The sequence below is a fragment of the Triturus cristatus genome, chromosome 12, assembly GCF_964204655.1.
Source record: "Triturus cristatus chromosome 12, aTriCri1.1, whole genome shotgun sequence".
NCBI classification, from domain to species: domain Eukaryota; kingdom Metazoa; phylum Chordata; class Amphibia; order Caudata; family Salamandridae; genus Triturus; species Triturus cristatus.
Window position 1 is genome coordinate 819971698 of NC_140595.1, and position 14210 is coordinate 819985907.

At 50.6% G+C, this 14210-nt stretch overlaps 1 protein-coding gene across 2 annotated transcripts in view; it reads left to right on the plus strand.

Moving 5' to 3' along the window:
- The window catches only part of TFR2 (transferrin receptor 2), a 250474-nt gene that overhangs the window by 194247 nt on the left and 42017 nt on the right, over nucleotides 1–14210 (plus strand). For both annotated transcript variants that reach the window (XM_085638512.1, XM_085638511.1), the window contains 3 exons: nucleotides 5228–5344; nucleotides 5749–5888; nucleotides 11175–11350. In XM_085638512.1, coding sequence (XP_085494638.1) covers nucleotides 5228–5344; nucleotides 5749–5888; nucleotides 11175–11350 — 433 coding nt within the window. The remainder of the gene's footprint in view (nucleotides 1–5227; nucleotides 5345–5748; nucleotides 5889–11174; nucleotides 11351–14210) is intronic.

The following is a 14210-nucleotide window of genomic DNA, read 5'->3' on the forward strand; positions in this document are numbered from 1 at the left end:
AGGGGCGAGACAGCGGGATAGAGATTAGACAAAGGGGCAGGCAGGAGTGAGACAGCAGGATAGAGATGAGACACAGGGGCAGGGGTGAGACCGCGGGGTAGAGATGACACACAGGGGCAGGAGTGAGACAGCAAGATAGACATAAGACACAGGGGCAGGGGTGAGACAGCGGGATTGAGATGAGACACAGGGGCAGGGGTTAAACCGCAGGGTAGAGATGAGACACCGGGGCAGGGGTGAGACAGCGAGATATAGAGATAAGACGCAGGGGTGAGACAGAGGGATAGAGATGAGACACAGGGGCATGTGTGAGACAGCGGGGTAGAGATGAGACACAGGGGTGAGACAGTTGGCTAGATATGAGATATGAGCAGTAGTGAGACTGCGGGATAGAAATGAGACACATGGGCAGGGGCGAGACAGTTGGTTAGAGGTGAAACATAGGGACAGGGGCGAGACAGCGGTGTAGAGATGAGACACACGGGCAGGAGTGAGACAGTGGGATAGAGATGAGACACAGGAGCAAGGGTGAGACAGCGGGATGGAGATGAGACACAGGGTTAGGAGTGAGACAGCGGGATAGAGATGAGACACAGGAGCAAGGGTGAGACAGCGGGATTGAGATGAGAGACGGGCAGGAATGAGACAGTGGGACTGAGATGAGAGACGGGCAGGAAAGAGACAGTGGAATAGAGAGGAGACACAGGGGCAGGAGTGAGACAGTGGGACAGAAATGAGACCAGGACAAGAGTGAGATCGTGGGATAGAGATAAGACAGTGGGTTAGAGATGAGACACGGGCAGGAGTACGAAAGTGGGACAGATATGAGACACGGACAGAAATGGGACAGTGGGATAGAAATGAGGCACCGGGAGGCATGAGACAGTGTAAAAGAAATGAGATACAGGGGCAGGAGTGAGACAGCGGGATAGAGATGAGACACAGAAGCAAGGGTGAGACAGTGGGATTGAGATGAGAGACGGGCAGGAATGAGACAGTGGGACTGAGATGAGAGACGGGCAGGAAAGAGACAGTGGAATAGAGAAGAGACACAGGGGCAGGAGTGAGACAGTGGGACAGAAATGAGACAAGGACAAGAGTGAGATCGTGGGATAGAGATAAGACAGTGGGACAGATATGAGACACGGACAGAAATGGGACAGTGGGATAGAAATGAGGCACCGGGAGGCATGAGACAGTGTAAAAGAAATGAGATACAGGGGCAGGAGTGAGACAGTAGGTCAGAGGTGAGACCCAGGCTCGAATTGAACAGTCGGATAGAGAAGAGAGATGGGCTGGAGAGAGACAGTGGGACTGAGATGAGACACATGGGTGAGACAGTGGGATAGAGCTGTCTAGCCCAGGGGCAGGTACGAGACAGTGGGACAGAGATGAGACAAAGGGGTGAAGCAGTGGGACAGACATAAGACATGGGCACGAGTGAGGCAGTGGGATGGAGCTGTCTAGCCCAGGGGCAGGTATGAGACAGTGGGACAGAAATGAGACACGGGCAGGAGTCAGGCAGTGGACACTGGAGCAGAGACACGGGCATGAATGACATAGTGGGACTGAAATGAGACACAGGGCAGGAGTGAGACATTGGAATAGAGATGAGACAGAGGGATAGAGATGCGGAACAGGAATGGGACAGTGAGATAGAGAGAAGACACAGGAGCAGTAGCGAGACCGTGGGCTAGAGATGAGACGAGGGGGCAGGAGTGAGACAGAAGGTTAGAGATGAGACACAGGGGCAGGAGTGACACACTGGGATAGAGATGAGACACAGGAGCAGGGGTGAGACAGTGGGCTAGTGATGAGGCACAGGCAGGAGTGAGACAGCGGGATAGAGATGAGACACAAGGGCAGGAGTGAGACAGCGCGATAGAAATGAGACACATGGGCAGGAGTGAGACAGTGAGATAGAGATGAGACTAGGGGGCAGGAGTGAGACAGTAGGATACGAATGAGACACAAGGGCAGGAGTGAGACAGTGGGATAGAGATGAGACACAGGAGCAAGGGTGAGACAGCGGGATGGAGATGAGACACAGGGTTAGGAGTGAGACAGCGGGATAGAGATGAGACACAGAAGCAAGGATGAGACAGTGGGATTGAGATGAGAGACGGGCAGGAATGAGACAGTGGGACTGAGATGAGAGACGGGCAGGAAAGAGACAGTGGAATAGAGAAGAGACACAGGGGCAGGAGTGAGACAGTGGGACAGAAATGAGACAAGGACAAGAGTGAGATCGTGGGATAGAGATAAGACAGTGGGTTAGATATGAGACACGGACAGAAATGGGACAGTGGGATAGAAATGAGGCACCGGGAGGCATGAGACAGTGTAAAAGAAATGAGATACAGGGGCAGGAGTGAGACAGTAGGTCAGAGGTGAGACCCAGGCTCGAATTGAACAGTCGGATAGAGAAGAGAGATGGGCTGGAGAGAGACAGTGGGACTGAGATGAGACACATGGGTGAGACAGTGGGATAGAGCTGTCTAGCCCAGGGGCAGGTACGAGACAGTGGGACAGAGATGAGACAAAGGGGTGAAGCAGTGGGACAGACATAAGACATGGGCACGAGTGAGGCAGTGGGATGGAGCTGTCTAGCCCAGGGGCAGGTATGAGACAGTGGGACAGAAATGAGACACGGGCAGGAGTCAGGCAGTGGACACTGGAGCAGAGACACGGGCATGAATGACATAGTGGGACTAAAATGAGACACAGGGCAGGAGTGAGACATTGGAATAGAGATGAGACAGAGGGATAGAGATGCGGAACAGGAATGGGACAGTGAGATAGAGAGAAGACACAGGAGCAGTAGCGAGACCGTGGGCTAGAGATGAGACGAGGGGGCAGGAGTGAGACAGAAGGTTAGAGATGAGACACAGGGGCAGGAGTGACACACTGGGATAGAGATGAGACACAGGAGCAGGGGTGAGACAGTGGGCTAGTGATGAGGCACAGGCAGGAGTGAGACAGCGGGATAGAGATGAGACACAAGGGCAGGAGTGAGACAGCGCGATAGAAATGAGACACATGGGCAGGAGTGAGACAGTGAGATAGAGATGAGACTAGGGGGCAGGAGTGAGACAGTAGGATACGAATGAGACACAAGGGCAGGAGTGAGACAGTGGGATAGAGATGAGACACAGGAGCAAGGGTGAGACAGCGGGATGGAGATGAGACACAGGGTTAGGAGTGAGACAGCGGGATAGAGATGAGACACAGAAGCAAGGGTGAGACAGTGGGATTGAGATGAGAGACGGGCAGGAATGAGACAGTGGGACTGAGATGAGAGACGGGCAGGAAAGAGACAGTGGAATAGAGAAGAGACACAGGGGCAGGAGTGAGACAGTGAGATAGAGATGAGACTAGGGGGCAGGAGTGAGACAGTAGGATACGAATGAGACACAAGGGCAGGAGTGAGACAGTGGGATAGAGATGAGACGAGGGGGCAGGAGTGAGACAGTGAGATGGGAATGAGACACAATGGCAGGAGTGAGACAGCGGGATAGAAATGAGACACAGGGACAACAATGAGGCAGTGGGCAGACAGAAGAAACAGGGGCAGGAATGAGGCAGAGGTATAGAGGGGAGACACAGGCACCAATGGGGCAGTGGGATAGAGCCGAAGCACAGGGGCAGAAGTGAGACATTAGGAGAGACATGAGCCACAGCGGCCAAGAGTGAACCAGTGGGACAGAGACGAGACTTTGGGATAGAGCTGAGACACAGGGGCAGGTATGAGACAGTGGGACAGAATTGAGACACGGGCAGGAGTGAGAAAGGGGGACAGGTATGAAGCATGGTCAGAAGTGGGACAGTAGGATAGAAATGAGTCAGCGGGAGGCATGAGACAGTGGGAAAGAAATTAGATACAGGGGCAGGAGAGAGACAGTAGGGTACAGATGAGACATAAGGAGGAATCGAACAGTCGGCTAGAGAAGAGGGATGGGCCGGAGAGAGACAGTGGGACAGAGATGAGACAGACGGGTGAGACAGTGGGATAGAGCTGTCTAGCCCAGGGGCAGGTATGAGACAGTGGGATAGAAATGAAACACAGGCAGGAGTCAGGCACTGGGCTGGAGCAGAGACACGGACAGGAATGACATAGTGGGATTGAAATGAGACACAGGGTCAGGAGTGAGACATTGGAATAGAGATGAGACAGAGGAATAGAGATGCGAAACAGGAATGGGACAGTGAGATAGAGAGAAGACACAGGAGCAGTAGCGAGACCGTGGGGTAGAGATGAGACGAGGGGGCTGGAGTGAGACAGCAGGATAGAGATGAGACACATGGGCAGGAGTGAGACACTTGGATAGAGATGAGACACAGAAGCAGGGGTGAGACAGTGGGCTAGTGATGAGACACAAGGACGAGACAGCGGGCTAGATATGAGGCACAAGAGCAGGAGTGAGACAATGGGATAGAGATGAGAAACTGACAGGAGTGAAACAGCGGGATAGAGGTGAGGCACAGGGTAGAAGTGAGACATTAGGAGAGACATGAGCCACAGGGGCCAAGACTAAAACAGTGGGACAGAGAGAAGACTTTGGGATAGAGATGAAACACAGGGGCAGGAGTGAGACAGTCGGATAGAAATAAGACATTCATGAGAGACATGGGCAGGATGAGACAGTGGGATAGAGATGAGACACAGTGGCAGGAATGGGACTGTGGGATGGGGGTGAGACAGGGGCTGGTGGTGGGACACAGGGATAAGAGGCAGGGGCAGCAATAAAACAGTTGCAGGAGTGCAGGGGTAAGACAGTGGAGTAGAGATGAGACACAGGGGCAGGAGTAAGACAATGGGATAGAAAAGAGACATGAGCAGGAGTGATACAGTGAGAAAGATATGAGACGCCTGAGCAGAAAAAAGACCTATGGGAAGAGAGGAGACACATGGGAAGCGATGATGAGGATAGAGAGAGACGAGACACATGGAAAGAGGTAAGGCACCAGGGCAGAGATGAGACACTAGTGCAGAAATGAGACACATGAAAGTTATACTTTTGGATTAAAATTATGCTAACATTTTGTGGATAAGCAAAAGTAGTAAGCCAAAGTGTAAGTTACTCAAAAGTGTAAGTTACTTTTGTGAATCGCGCCCTAGTGCACAGATCAGGAACATGGGCAGAGTGGAGAGCTGTGGGACTCTTCGTGTAACCTTTTCGGACTTGCACCCTCTGACCCCCTCTTTCTGTTGCCCTCTGATCCACAGGTCGCCAATGCTGAGGGAGCTGGCGCTGTAGGGGTACTGATATACCCAGACCCTGCTGACCTGGCTACGGACCAGGGGAGTCAGAGGCTGCCCCCGGACGTTGCCCTCTATGGACATGTAAGTACTTGAAAAAGGAAACACCACCAAGGTACAAGTTCTATGGGGGATCCAACCATGACTATTGAATAAGGGTCAACATTGAATACAAGAGGGCACCAGGTACATGAAACTGGGTAGCTACCACACACTCTCACTCTCCTAGACAAAACAGGGATGGAGTAATTGATGGATGGATGGATGGAGGGGTGAAGCAATGGGTGGCTGAATTGAGGGACGGCTGCAGTACGAGACAGCGGGAGATATAAAGAGTGGGATGGAGTAATGGATAGAGGGATGGACGGCAATGGGTGGATGGCATGCTTCGGGTGCACTGGTTGGCATGGGATCCATTAGTCTTCCAGGATCTGTTAGATTCTTGCTCCCTGATGAGTGTATTTCTTGATTCTGTCCTTTGTCTGCAGGTCCACATGGGGACAGGAGACCCCTACACCCCTGGCTTCCCGTCGTTTAATCACACCCAGTTTCCCCCAATCGCATCCTCTGGCCTCCCGAAGATCCCCGCACAGCCTATCAGTGCCAGCGCTGCACGCAAGTTGCTGAAGTAAGAACAAGGCCCAAGCATGCTATCCTTGTCATTGGTGTTCCACTACGTCAATGCGCGAGTGTGCCATCTGTACCATTAGGTATTCCCCCATGGCAAGGCACGAGCTTGCTGTCTGCGTCATTGGTGTTCCACTACAGCAAGGCGCGAGTGTGCCATCTGTACCATTAGGTATTCTCCCATGGCAAGGCATGAGCTTCCTATCTCTGCCATTGACTATTTCTCTATGGCAAGACACCATGCCATCGACTGCTCTTCTATGGCAAGGAGAAAGCTTGCTATCTGTGCCAGTAGGTATTCCTCCATGGCAATGTACTAGCTTTCTAGCTGCGAGTCTCTGTCAGTCCAAGACATTGACACACAGAGACAGACAGACAGGTACGGAAGGGTAGAGAGCATTACAGTAGTAACAGAACCAGAATTTGTGCTGCCTGTTGAACTGTTGGTGTCCTTTACTACAACATGAAGGCAAGATGTGGAAAAGGCCCAGAGCAGGTCTGGAACTCTCTGACAATTCTATCAAAAGCCATCATTTGAAACGTAGCCCAGGAGCTGGCATACAACGTTGTCAACCAAACCTTCCTATTGGTTCCTCTTTGTTTAATGTACTTTTTGTTGTAGCACAAAACCTGCTGTCCCTAGAACAGGAGGACCCTAGGTAGGCTGTAAGGCTGATAACATCATCTAGCCTACCTTTCACCTGTCGCTGCATTGGGAGTCAGCTAGCTTGGGTGGAAAGGCATGAGAGTAGATACCCATCTCATCTGTGATGCATCAGACAGAAAGTCCTGAGAGAGGAAACTCACCACCCTTGGACTGTACCAGGAGGACCCCAGCTCAGACGGAAAGTCCTGAGAGAGGAAACTCACCACCCTTGGACTGTACCAGGAGGACCCCAGCTCAGACGGAAAGGTCCTGAGAGAGGAAACGCACCACCCTTGACTGTACCAGGAGGACACCAGCTCAGATGGAAGGTCCTGAGAGAGGAAACGCACCCCCTTGGACTGCACCAGGAGGACCCCAGCTCAGACGGAAGGTCCTGAGAGAGGAGAAACACCACCTTTGGACTGTACCAGGAGGACCCCAGCTCAGACGGAAGGTTCTGAGAGAGGAAATGCACCACCCTTGGACTGTACCAGGAGGACCCCAGCTCAGACTGAAAGGTCCTGAGAGAGGAAACGCACCACCCTTGACTGTACCAGGAGGACCCCAGCTCAGATGGAAGGTCCTGAGAGAGGAAACGCACCCCCTTGGACTGCACCAGGCGGACCCCAGCTCAGACGGAAGGTCCTGAGAGAGGAAACACACCACCCTTGGACTGTACCAGGAGGACCCCAGCTCAGACGGAAGGTCCTGAGAGAGGAAACACACCACCCTTGGACTGTACCAGGAGGACCTCAGCTCAGACGGAAGGATGTGAGAGAGGAAACGCACCACATTTGGACTGTACCAGGCGGACCCCAGCTCAGACGGAAGGTTCTGAGAGAGGAAACGCACCACCCTTGGACTGTACCAGGAGGACCCCAGCTAAGATGGAAGGTCCTGAGAGAGGAAACGCACCACCCATGGACTGCACCAGGAGGACCCCAGCTCAGACGGAAAGGTCCTGAGAGAGGAAACACACCACCCTTGGACTGTACCAGGAGGACCCCAGCTCAGACGGAAGGTTCTGAGAGAGGAAACGCACCACCCTTGGACTGTACCAGGAGGACTCCAGCTCAGACGGAAGGTCCTGAGAGAGGAAACGCACCACATTCTTCTTCTTTGGCAAGGCGGGAGCATGCGATCAGTGCCATCTGGTATTCTTCTATTGCAATGTACGAGCTTGCTATCCTTGCCATTTGGTATTCCTCTATGGCAAGGTACGAACTTGCTATCTTTGCCATCGGGTATTCCTCTATGGCAAGGTACGAGCTTGCTATCAGGTATTCCTCTATGGTAAGGTTCGAGCTTGCTATCCTTGCCATCTGGTATTCTTCTATTGCAATGTACGAGCTTGCTATCCTTGCCATTTGGTATTCCTCTATGACAAGGTACAAGCTTGCTATCCTTGCCATCAGATATTCCTCTATGGCAAGGTACGAGCTTGCTATCCTTGCCATCGGGTATTCCTTTATGGCAAGGTACGAGCTTGCTATCCTTGCCATCAGATATTCCTCTATGGTAAGGTTCAAGCTTGCTATCCTTGCCATCTGGTATTCCTCTATGGCAAGGAATGAGGTTGCTATCCTTGCTATTTGGTATTCCTCTATGGCAAGGTACAAGCTTGCTATCCTTGCCATCAGGTATTCTTCAATGGCAAGGTACGAGCTTACTATCCTTGCCATCAGGTATTCCTCTATGGCGAGGTACGAGCTTGCTATCCTTGCCATTGGGTATTCCTCTATGGCAAGGTACAAGCTTTCTATCCTTGCCATCAGGTATTCTTCTTTAGGATGGTACGAGCTTGCTATCTTTGCCATCAGATATTCCTCTAAGGCAATGTACGAGCTTGCTATCCTTGCTATTGGTTATTTCTCTATGGCAAGGTACGAGCTTGCTATCCTTGCCATCGGTATTCCTCTATGGCAAGGTACGAGCTTGGTATCCTTCCCATGAGGTATACTTCTATTGCAAGGTACGAGCTTGCTATCCTTGCCATCGGGTATTCCTCTATGGCAAGGTACAAGCTTGCTATCCTTGCCATCGGGTATTCCTCTATGGCAAGGTACAAGCTTGCTATCCTTGCCATCAGGTATTCCTCTTTAGGAAGGTACAAGCTTGCTATCCTTGCCATCAGGTATTCCTCTTTAGGAAGGTACAAGCTTGCTATCCTTGCCATCAGGTATTCCTCTATGGTAAGGTACGAGCTTGCTATCCTTGCCATCAGATATCCCTCTAAGGCAAGGTACGAGCTTGCTATCCTTACCATCTGGTATTCCTCTATGGCAAGGTACGAACTTGCTATCCTTGCCATCTGGTATTCCTCTATGGCAAGGTACGAGCTTGCTGGCCTTGCTATAGGGTATTCCTCTATGGCAAGGTACAAGCTTGCTATCCTTGCCATCTGGTATTCCTCTATGGCAAGGTACGAGCTTGCTGGCCTTGCTATAGGGTATTCCTCTATGGCAAGGTTCGAGCTTGCTATCGGGCATTCCTCTATGGCAAGGTACGAGCTTGCTATCCTTGCCATCGGGTATTCCTCTATGGCAAGGTACGAGCTTGGTATCCTTGCAATCAGGTATACTTCTATTGCAAGGTACGAGCTTACTATCCTTGCCATCGGGTATTCCTCTATGGCAAGGTGCAAGCTTGGTATCTGTGCTATCAGGTATGCCTCCATGGTAAGTTGCCAGATAGCTCTCCCTGCCACTGAGTATTTTTCTACAGCAAGTCACAAGCTTTAATGCTTTTGAAAGGGATTCCTCTCTGGCAAGGTGCAGACTGGCTAGCCACGCCAAAAGTGTACTTTTATGTTTAGTCGCTGGCTTACTATTGGTGTCTTTAGGTATTTGTCTCTGATGAAGGCAAGACTTTGTATGTCACAAGCTGTAAACGTGCTGATGCTGCCCTTGGGTATTCCTCTGTGGCAAGAGCTATCGAGGAGGGTTGAATAGCTCTGCAGGACAACAGTTTGTCTCCAAAGACTGGCCAGGCTGCACCCAGCTCAAGACTGTTGGTAGTCCAGGGAACTGCTTGGACCTGGTATACCTCCTATGTCCCCCCTGGTGGAGTTCCACAAAGCCTTCGTGGCACGGTGAGGACCCCCAGCCTCTAAGCTTGAGACCCCTCTTCCAAGCTCCTAGGAAACAGTTAAACATTTGACGTGGCCCAAAACCCAACATTAAATAGGCTGGGGTATGGAGCAAAGATAGTTCCTAGAACGTTCGAACCCTCCAGTCGAGGACCCACTGTTGCATTGCAGGTATGGGGGTTTCCGCTCTCTAAGGGTCTTACTTCAGAGCTTGGGGCCTTGGGAATACTTTGCATGTGTCATTAATTTCTTCTCTCTGGCCCTTCCATCTACGTGTGGGTGCTCATGGTGAATTGCAGGTGTGGTGGGTTTCCTCTCTCAGGACCTTCCGTCTGAGCTGGGGTCCTCCTGGTACAGTCCATGGGTGGTGTGTCTCCTCTCTCAGGACCTTCCGTCTGAGCTGGGGTCCTCCTGGTACAGTCCAAGGGTGGTGCGTTTCCTCTCTCAGGACCTTCCGTCTGAGCTGGGGTCCTCCTGGTACAGTCCATGGGTGGTGTGTCTCCTCTCTCAGGACCTTCCGTCTGAGCTGGGGTCCTCCTGGTACAGTCCATGGGTGGTGCGTTTCCTCTCTCAGGACCTTTCCGTCTGAGCTGGGGTCCTCCTGGTACAGTCCATGGGTGGTGTGTCTCCTCTCTCAGGACCTTCCGTCTGAGCTGGGGTCCTCCTGGTACAGTCCATGGGTGGTGTGTCTCCTCTCTCAGGACCTTCCGTCTGAGCTGGGGTCCTCCTGGTACAGTCCAAGGGTGGTGAGTTTCCTCTCTCAGGACTTTCTGTCTGATGCATCACAGATGAGATGGGTATCTACTCTCATGCCTTTCCACCCAAGCTAGCTGACTCCCAATGCAGCGACAGGTGAAAGGCAGGCTAGATGATGTTATCGGCATTACAGCCTAACTAGGGTCCTCCTGCTCTAGGGACAGCAGGTTTTGTGCTACAACAAAAAGTACATTAAACAAAGAGGAACCAATAGGAAGGTTTGGTTGACAACTTTGTATGCCAGCTCCTGGGCTATGGTTCAAATGATGGCTTTTGATAGAATTGCGAGAGAGTTCCAGACCTGCTCCGGGCCTTTTGCAGTTCTTGCCCTCATGTTGTAGTAAAGGACACCAACAGATCAACAGGCATCACAAATTCTGGTTCTGTTACTGCTGTAATGCTCTCTACCCTTCCGTACCTGTCTGTCTGTCTCTGTGTGTCAATGTGTTGGACTGACAGAGTCTCGCCTCATCTCTAACCTCTGATCACATATCCCTGTTCCTTTGAATCCAGTACGTGATGTTTGGGAAAAAAACAACTCTGAGATTGTAAACTGAAGACTGAAATCGAACCTAAAAGGTCCTTGTTGAATAGCTGCAGAGCCCCAGCCCAGAGGTTGTAGGATTGTTGAACAGCTGCAGAGCCCCAGCCCAGAGGTTGTAGGATTGTTGAATAGCTGCAGAGCCCCAGCACAGAGGTCGTAGGTCATGTCCATGTGTATTTGTGAAGCGTACTAACAGCAGATCGCTTTTTGGAGGTACCCTATCTTCTACCCCTCTCTCCTTCTCACATTCTAGCATGTTGGCAGGCCCCGCTGCACCCCGGGATTGGACCGGGTCCCTCTTCTCCACCTACCCTTTGGGCGCCAGCTTTAGTGACTCCGACAGGCAGCTGCAGCTGACGGTGAATAACGTCCAAGCCACTGTCCAGATCGACAACATCTTCGGCTGCATCGAAGGAAAGTTTGAGAAAGGTGAGTCGCAAGTTGGACGCTCTGATGGTATGTTATGTTATGTTATGTTAAGGTGATTTCTAGAGCGCACGATTACCCGAAGGTGTCCTGGCGCTGAAACACTTCTCTCAAGACAAGGCCAGGACAAGCAGGATTATTTATCAAAAAGCCAGGTCTTCAAGTCTTTTCTGAAACTTAACAGATTCTTGGCATTTCTCAGGTGGAATGGAGCTCATTCCAGGCCTTTGCGGCACAGAAGGTAAAACTTCGACCACCCCAGTGGGCTTTTCTTGTTGGCGGAACAGCAATCAGTTTTGCTGCTGATGATCGAAGCGTGCGCATTGGTTTATACCATTGGAATTGGCTTTTGAGGTGGTCAGGTCCCTCTCCATGCAATGCCTTGAACACCATACATAGTGATTTGAACTGAACCCGATTTCTAACCGGGAGCCAGTGTAGTTTTTTATCACACTGGAGATCGAGGCAAATTTTGGGGTACCAGTGAGGAGTCTAGCCGCGGCATTTTGGAGCATCTGGAGCTTGTGCAACAGCTTTTGCTGGATGTTCAAATATAAACTGTTGCAACAGTCCAGCCTTGATAGCACCAAAGCCGTGACCACTGTTTTGCGACCGTAAAGCGGTAGGAGGTTTAATACTTTTCTCTCTATTCTTAGAACGTACCTTGTTTTTGAAACAACCGCATTAACCTGAGCTCCCATAGAGAGTTTCTCATCTAACAGTATCCCCAAGTTTTTAACTTTTTTTGCTGGGATGGGGAGAGACCCCATTGAAAACGGCCACCACGAAGGGGTCCAAAAACTGGGGTTGTTTCCAAACAACATCACCTCGGTTTATCCGAGTTCAGCCTCAGGCAGTTACCTGTCATCCATCGCCCAACTTCTTCCATGCAAGGCTGGAAGCGGCTATCAAGCCCGGTTTCTTTGCCAGGTAATAGTGCTACCACAATTTGTGTATCGTCTGCATACGAGGTGATCCCAAACCCAAACGCCCTAATGACTGGTGCCAAGTTTGAAACATATACATTAAAAAGAGTCGGGCTCAGGGACGACCCCTGCGGGACGCCACATGATAATGAGAAAGGTTTTGATTGAAATTTCCCCAATGCTACTATCTGGCTTCTATCGGTTAAAAAAGAATTCAGCAAGTCCCAGGCTTTGCCGACTACACCACATTGTTTTAAACGGTCCATCAACCTCCCATGATGGACAGTATCAAATGCGGCTGAAAGATCTAACAGGATCAGGGCTGCCCTACCTCCCTGATCCAGAGCTGATCTGATCTCCTCTGAGGCTTTAATCAGGGCCGACTCAGTACTGTATCCTTCTCTGAAACCGTGTTGGGAAGAGTCCAACACTTGTGCATTCTTCAGGAATGTGCTGAGTTGTCTATTCATCGCCTTTTCCACCATCTTCGCGGGAAGAGGAAGGCGGGAGATAGGCCGAGAGGGTCAAGGCTGGGCTTTTTTAAAAGAGGTAGAATGGAAGCCATCTTCCAAAGTTTAGGAAAAAGTCCATATTCATACATTCCGTTATAAATAGAGGTAAGGTATGGTGACTTGTGTGGAAGACTTTATCCCAGGTATGTTCTTGTGGACAATTTCTGCCCTCATCTGAGGGTTGTCCTCTATGCAGGAGTGACCCGGACAGTTCAAGTATAGGCTGACCCCTATGCTGTGTTTGGGTCCGGATGACTGTTTGTGGGGTCAGAAGCATCACCAGCCCCATTGGGGCCTTTGAAGTGAGCAGGTATGCCATTGGGCCTGGCTTGGATACAGGGTGGTGACTAGGCCTAGGTGAAATTATAATTACTCTGGTGAAATGCAGGGTGGGTGCATCAGAGGCTTTTTGGGCCTCATTTACTACAAAATTGTGGGGCGTGGCAAGCCATTTTGCTGCCCCAAGCTGTTTAATTTAAAAAGCTCAGGGATGCATAGAATTGACAACAATACAACGCATCCATGTGCTTTCCCCTGCGCTGGTGCACAATTGGATGCCATGAGCCAGTGCAGGCACTCTTGCATCACTCCGCAAGGGTGCCTGCGTTGCCAGGAAGATTGTTTTCGTGCAGGAAGGAACACCTTCATTGATGGCATTTTCCTCTTTGTATACATGCTGCAGAACGCAGAACACATAGAAAGAGGAAAAAACAAGGAGAAATAAAAGTATTTTTCCTTGTTGCGTAACTCCTACGCCTCCCATGGGATGAGGGAGGCATAGGATTCTAACACATTCCCAGGTTCACGACACTTTGTAAATCTGGAAATGTCAGGTTCCATGGATGTTGCGTGGGAACACCCACAGCAACACCCATGGAACGCCCTTTTCACGCAGAGTAATGCGTGAAAGAGGCCCATATTTACAAGGCCATGAAAAGCCACGCAGGGGGGCTTTGCGTGGCCTTGTACATATGGGCAGGCACACTGCGGCGCTGGTGCATCAGATAAAGGGACCCACAGGCAGCGCAGTGGGCTTGTAAATGAGGCCCTTTGTTTTTAACTTTAGCCATGCTTTGCAGAGTGGCTAAAACCGTGGCAAAGCCAATAGGTCACAAAGGTAAGACTTATTAGCTTTGCCAACATTTGTTTTATTTGGAATTGTATGCACTTGAAGGCATTAATAGAGAATATGCTGTGGATTTGTAGAATGTCACATTAGGGAACATTTCTCAAAATTTGTGAAATTTCTCAAAATTACACTTTACTTAAGTTTGTACAATTTTTGTATGCGGGAGAGACTCGCAGAAAATGTCTCACAAAGAGACATTTTTTCTCATACTTCTTTCCTGCCATTATTTTTGGAATATCTTTTACATGATGCATGCAGTTGAATGAAAAAAGTCACACGAGATACCGGCAAGCCAC